The sequence below is a fragment of the Entamoeba invadens genome (genome assembly GCF_000330505.1).
Source record: "Entamoeba invadens IP1 unplaced genomic scaffold scaff_1105074726225, whole genome shotgun sequence".
In the NCBI taxonomy this organism is placed as follows: domain Eukaryota; phylum Evosea; order Mastigamoebida; family Endamoebidae; genus Entamoeba; species Entamoeba invadens.
This window is the reverse complement of record NW_004191814.1, coordinates 125,439-132,092: the sequence shown is the minus strand read 5'-3', so window position 1 is coordinate 132,092 and position 6,654 is coordinate 125,439. Positions and strand designations below refer to the sequence as shown.

The 6,654-nt window shown below is 40.4% G+C and overlaps 3 protein-coding genes across 3 annotated transcripts; 1 reads left to right on the top strand and 2 right to left on the bottom strand.

Moving 5' to 3' along the window:
- Position 1: 1 nt before the first annotated feature.
- On the top strand, positions 2-3,136 carry EIN_408690 (hypothetical protein; the record flags this gene model as incomplete). The annotated part of the gene is made up of 1 exon (XM_004184898.1): positions 2-3,136. A coding segment is annotated over one exon (3,135 nt), but the record flags the coding sequence as incomplete, so codon positions are not given.
- Positions 3,137-3,268: 132 nt separating this feature from the next.
- EIN_408680 (hypothetical protein) lies at positions 3,269-4,298 on the bottom strand (the record flags this gene model as incomplete). Its single annotated transcript, XM_004184897.1, has 3 exons — positions 3,269-3,775; positions 3,821-3,934; positions 3,978-4,298. The coding sequence occupies 3 exons, from the start codon at positions 4,296-4,298 to the stop codon at positions 3,269-3,271; spliced, it is 942 nt and encodes a 313-aa protein (XP_004184945.1).
- Positions 4,299-4,420: 122 nt separating this feature from the next.
- EIN_408670 (U3 small nucleolar RNA-associated protein, putative) lies at positions 4,421-6,082 on the bottom strand (the record flags this gene model as incomplete). The annotated part of the gene is made up of 1 exon (XM_004184896.1): positions 4,421-6,082. One exon carries the CDS (start codon positions 6,080-6,082, stop codon positions 4,421-4,423), a length of 1,662 nt encoding a protein of 553 aa, XP_004184944.1.
- Between the last annotated feature and the right edge of the window lie 572 nt (positions 6,083-6,654).

Below are 6,654 nucleotides of genomic sequence, written 5' to 3'. Positions count from 1 at the left end.
TTGTAGATGTGCAATGGTGTTTAAAAAGAGTCTTATGTGTGGGCACTATTTCTTAACACCTTTAGTTGTGAAGTTTAGTCCACCATTCACGTTTGTCAATATGACACCTCTAACACTTGAATTGACATGTGTGAGGTCAACGGAAGCTGTGGAATTGACGAAAATTAGTCGTAAAAATAAGTTGTTCCATGGGCATTCATTGGCTGGACTCTCGCCAAAGAGGAAGATACGAGGGCTTATCGACGAACACCAAAAGAGACAGGCGAGTCCACAAGTACTTTCTCCAAACCCTTCAAGTTCACCAAAATCGCCCTCATACAGCAACTCTGTAAACACGCAAAACACTCATGCAATTGGCCAACAACCAACATCTCCAATTTTGACAAGTGGTAGTGTATCGTACTTACAAAGGAGTGTATCTGATATGACAGACGAACGGAGAGAAACAGTCACAATAGCTCCTTTTGGGTCTGCGAGCTTGACTGTTGCAGCTTCAACTGAAATAATATCATACAGTGTAAGGGTGACGGATGTTACAAAAGGGTTTGGATACGACCCGGCTGCAACGACATCAGCGCCGATTAACTATTCACACAGCAGAATAGATATTCCCGACTTAGTTATTGGAAAAAGGTATTATTTGAGGCAAAAGAAAGAAGGGCGCACCATTACGTTTGGGTGTCCATACTATTTCAAAAACATGTCTCGTGGGTTTGTCAAAATTAAGGGTTTTGTTACGATTCCTCCCGATGGTTTAAATTACTTGTACGCGCCATGTCAGGTCAGGAAAGATGTTGGTAGTGCACTTCCAGACACGTTAATATTTGAAGGAAATAATGGGACAAGCGACACGATTGAGATACAAGTAGGTGAAACCAAAACAATTCATGTCAACGATAAAAACCTCTTTATGAGGATAGTCCCTCAAAAGTGGGAAGGAAAGCAAACGGATGCGTTGAAAATAGTAGTTATGCCACATTACATCTTTTCAAATCAAACAAAGCTTTCACTGACACTTGAACCTTGTGGACTGAAGGTCGAAGCCAAAAGTGATATTGCAGTTCACACCCCACAAATCAAATTCAAAACAGAAGAAGGAGGACGTAGTTACAAATTGGACCTGACACAGACCGACGAATACCAAGTCATGGTCAAAACAGGAAGTTATTACTCAATTTTCAACTTGAGAACTGAAAATTTGAAAGGTACATTTGTGACGACGTTGACGGGGACAAACACCCCATACATTCGTATCGACAACCGGTCTGATAAAAGCTTCTTGGTGAAACAGAGTTGCGAAAATGGGAAGTACACAATGACAGTGCATGCAAATAGGTCGATACCATTTGCGTGGGTCGACCCCATTGGCGAGCGAAAGATTTTTGTCAACGACGTCGCAGTGGACCCGCTCAAAATTGAAGAGGTGTATGAAATCAGTAACCAGCGTGTGTCTATCGACATCGACGGGAGTACGACTGTACTTGTCATTGGTGCCGAAAAGAGGAAGACTGAAGAAATTATATGGACATTAAGTGTGTGCATCCCTGTGTTAGGAGTATCGTTGTTTGGACGAAATGCCCAAGAACTGTTATCACTGACTGTCAATACTATCAAAGTTGAGCTGATTCAAATGAACAGACATATTGGCTTAGAGGCTCAATTTGACTACATCCAATTGGATTACCAGGGAGTCAATTTAAGGGTATTACCAGTCATCATTTCGCCACGACCAATGGAGTGGATTTATGACCGAAACAATGCATTCTTCCATATTGGCCTCCTCTTGGCGACGCCAAATCAAAACAATTTAAAGAAGATGTGGTACATCTCACGAGCAACGATCACTATGCAACCGCTTGAGGTCTCGTTAAAATTGGACATTTTGCAAAGTCTCTTCCAAGCGTATTATGAGTATCCCGCCCTCTTCATGTCATTGGACGACTCGGATTCAACGCCGAGTGAAATTCGTTTAATCATCGACAGAGTTATTATCAATTCGATTGATGTCAACATTTCAATAGAGAAGGGGGCACAAAAGCCACCCAAACACATGACAGTACTACGAACGTTATATGATGTAGTTGATATGGACGTAGACAGAATCCCAGTCAAGTTGTGGCAGCAGAAGTACTTGAACAAGAGCTTTTCGCAAACAACGTTTTGGAGGCAAATCAAAGAGAAGTGGATGGATGATTTGGGGCAGCTGAAGTGGGTTGTGATTGGGAAACTCTTTGGACTTCGAGCTGTTGGAAATGCGCAAGACAATCGTCGCGAGACGACAGAAAAGTTCCAATTGTGTGATGTGAACGAGTTGAATGATGAGAACAAAGCAAGCATTGACATGTTCTTTGGGAGAGAAGAGAGTGTGTGTTTGAAAAAATCAAGACGGGACAAAGAGCCTTCGCACGCACAGAAAGACGTTCCGACTGGGATAGTCGAGGCACAGCAATCGACCTTTGATTACTCTGTTTTGGACGCGACAAAGAATTTGGGGACTTCTGTTGTACGAGGAGTGAAAGGTGTGTGGAAGACTTCAATTGGAATGACAAACATTGCTGGGACACAAAAAAGGAGTTTGGCACCAGCGGGATTCATGGGAGGCGTCTTGGTTGGGGCTGCTGGATTTGTGTTGAAGCCATTAGATGGTGTGATAGGCATATTTAAAGGGTTGAACGATGGGATGACTGGTGTCACTTTTGGCCAAATTGCAAAAGAAAGAATGCGTCCTGTGAGGTATTGTAAGTATGGGCTGACCAAATTTGACTATTTTATATCGCAAGGATGGTCACTTTTCATGGAAGGATGTCCACAATACCAGAGCGATGGGTTCACATCATGGCAAAAGCAAACTAAGGAAGACATGATCATTGCGATGATCTTCACGTGTGTCTCATTGATTTGCGTGAAAAAGAAAATCGGGGAACTTGCGGAGTTTGTGTGGCGAGTTCCATATGTGAAAATCGATTCGTTTGGGTTTGATGGGAACAACATTGTGTTGCAACTGAAAGTAGAAATGAAATCCGGTCTTTTCAAGAAAAGGAACACATTTAAAATTGAAGATTGGCCTGTCGATAGAATCCCTGAGATGAAAGAGATGATCGACAAAATACGGGGACAGTATGTTGCAATGAGATGAAATCATTTTGTTTTTGAATAATTAATTTATTAATTACCTTGTTTCGATTAAGTATTAGAAATATTACTATGAAAAGTATTAATACCAACGACAACCAACGAATAAACAATAGTATATAAAAAACAGTTTGCTTTACAAATCTTTTATTTCAGCGAGAATTTCAGATATGTCAATGTCATCGACTTTTGCCTCTCCAATTGAGTTGTTGTCCACTTTGCTTGGTATCTTCGGTATAATAGGGATTTTTGTGGTTCGGATGAGCGGAGACGCCTTGGACAACGTCTCGAGCGTTTGTGCAAATTGCTCGGGGAGGGACTTCTGCTTTTTGAGTTTTTGGTTAACGAAGATATCTTTAAACACGATGCCTTTTGATTTGACCGTCTTTTTGTGGTGTTTCTTCTCAGTTTTCTCTCTGTGTTTTGTCGGTTTTTTTGCGTCCTTTAAATTTGATTCTTTCGACGTTTTCGAGAGGGACGCACTTGATAGAGAATTGGTCTTTTCGTATGAAGAGGATCTTTGTTTTTGAGGCACTGGAGAAGGCGGCTTTATCGCGTCTTTACACTTTTGAAGTTCTGTGAAATCGACGACGGAGAACATGTTTGTTAAGAAGTGTTGCGCGACTTTTATCGAAGAGGGTCTCTACTCGTCACATCTTTTTCTTGTTGCCAAATCTATGAAACAAACTTCTTTACAACATGCAAGGAGTGAAGAAGCAATATTGTTGAGATCGACATTGTCCAACCATTGTTCTGTTGGGAAACACCGTTTTAAGTCGAACAACAGAAGATCGGCGTGTGTCTTGCATTGAGTTTTTCTCTTTTTCATTTTTCGACAAACAAACAATTTTTGGTGGGACGAAATCGGTTGTGGTTAACACAAATTGGAAGGAGAACGTCTCAATCGTGAAAATGTCGTTATTGAAAATCCGCGTCGAGTTTTTTCGGTCGACACCATTCACATACACCTGCCCATCCCCACTCAGCAACGCAGACCTTTCATCCGCAACACATACCCACACACTTTCTATATCAATAACAACGTTTGAGTTTTTCCGTTTACTCAACACATACCCCTCACCTATTCGTACTCGAAGTATACTCTCACCCTCTGTGTATGGATTTTTCCGTATTATTCCGATGTATCCCCCTTCGAGTTGTTCCATTACTGGTGAAGAGTTCTACAACTGATAAAGTGGCACTCCATGGTAATAATTTAAATATATAATAGTTACAAAAATAGTAAAAAATGGAAACAATCACATTAAATCAATCATTTAATTCAATTCTAGTGTTTTGTGTTGTCAAGGGAAAGTGGTTTTGAACTGCTTTCTTTTGCAGCTTTTACCTTCAATTGTTGTACAAAATCGGCCTGTTTTTGTCTCTTTCCAAAGATATCAAGTGCTGAAGATTGTTCGACTGGTTTTTGTGGGGCTCTTGGGTCTCTGTACATTCTTAATTGTTGAGTTGGCTTTTCCAAAAGTTTCCTTTCATTTTTGATGGTTTCAAACTTTTTCAATCGTTTGATAAGAATTTTTTCTTTCATCGATTTTGGTCGTGTTTCTCCTTTCACCTTTTGAACATGTAGGTCCTTTTGAAGTTTAGATTCTTGTTCAAGTTCAGTACGCATTTCATTAACGAACATGTCTTCCATCAAATTTTTTTCTTTGTCGGTTCTCATCTTTCCGACAATGTCTGGGGTCATCGTTATCATATCCGCAGGGATCTTTTCAAGCAAATTGCGGACTTCTCTTTCAGTGAACGCACGTTCCCCTTCATAGATGTTTTGTTCTCTGATATCAAATGCACTCGAACCTGAACCTGGAATCGGCAACGTGCTTACACCCTTGTACCTCCCAACAGCCAAGAAATCTTCAAATGGACAAAACGCAATATCAGCAACCATGTCCGATGGCGACAAACATGGCCGTTGACTGACTACCAACTGCAAGTTTTCATTATAAACATCAACAACAGACCCATGACTCATCGCCAACAACCCGCGCTGAGAATAGGCAACGCGATTCACCACCTCATCACATGGTATTCTGAGTGATGTGTTTTCTTTCAACATTCGTGTCTCGAAAAATCGGACATCGTTCCCAATAGTCATCGCTAATCGTCTGCCATCTCGTGTTGAAGCAAGTTTAGTAATTGGTTCAGAACCTGTCGCATATGCAACAATCGGTTCTTCCATATTGGGGGTCCACATCGTCAATGCACCTGATCGGTGCCCTTCGATGATCACTGCATTGTACGGGTTTTGTACCATTGAGGTGACAATTGATTTGGGGTAACGCTGCGCTACTATTTCTCCAATCGAAACATCAAGCCATGAGAGAACAGGCTGTTGGTCTCGAATGGAGTCGATAGCCAAGAGAAAGTGGTACGGCAAAAATTGCAAATATTTAGGGTTGTAGAATTGTTTCAGGGTATGGAGGTTAGTGGTCGAATCATCATAGATGTGAAGATATTTCTGCGAGACAGCGTACATGTGGAACGTGTGGAGAAAGGTGAAATCATTACATTGTTCACTTGCTACAAATTCAGAGACTAACTCTTGCTGCTTCCACTTCATCACACCGATGTGGCCATACTTTCCACATATACCAAGATGCGACCCATTTCCAGTAAACCGGGTCATATAAGGGCCACTTGCCAAGCTCAATGTGATCACTTTTGCCTTTGTCTGTCTGTCTAAGTATGGCATAACATCAGCAATGTCATATTTCATTGGAGCGATTTTTTCCGTCTCTTTTGGTTGCAAATAATTTGTGAGCGTTCGTTTGGATGAGTGATCAAGTTTATATGCAGTTTCTTTCTGCGCTATGTGATTCAATGTTTGATTCAGAGCAGAACTCTTCTTGAAATTGTATATGGTTCTTTGTTGTTTTTCATTAATTGCATTTTCTTTTAAAATATGACTGGTTTGTATCTCGTCTTTGTCCATTTTTTGATTTGATTTTTTAATTGAAGTTGGGGTTTCAAAAGGTTTTTTTTTCAAAAGAGTGTGGGAACAAAAAGAGTTTTTTGCTTTTTTAGTGATGAGTTTTATTGCATTTTTTAATAATTTGGTATAATTCATTTATAACTAGTAAATAGTTTATATGTTTGATAAACTAACAAATAGTAAATTAAACGATTTATAGAATGGAATGTATTGGAACATATCAACTAAGTGGTCAAACAAGCTGTTTCCGCTTTCCTTTTAACACAGAGAAAGACGTGGAATGCACTCACACAAACTATTTCATGACAAAAGAATGTGATGATCATCAAAATTGTATTTATAGCGAAGTCAGAGGTATTCCGTTGCACGGACAGCATGTCGCGGCGTCGGCCTACGTCTTTACAAAGAACGAAATCACCAAAGACAATACCCCCATCTATTTTGAGTATGACGAACCACCCACACGTTCCCTCAAAGCAGTAGCAGACACGTTTTCCATTCTCGAGTTAATTTGTTTCTTTTATCTCACAAACACGCAAACGGACTAACAAACAGATTAACCAACCCATCGA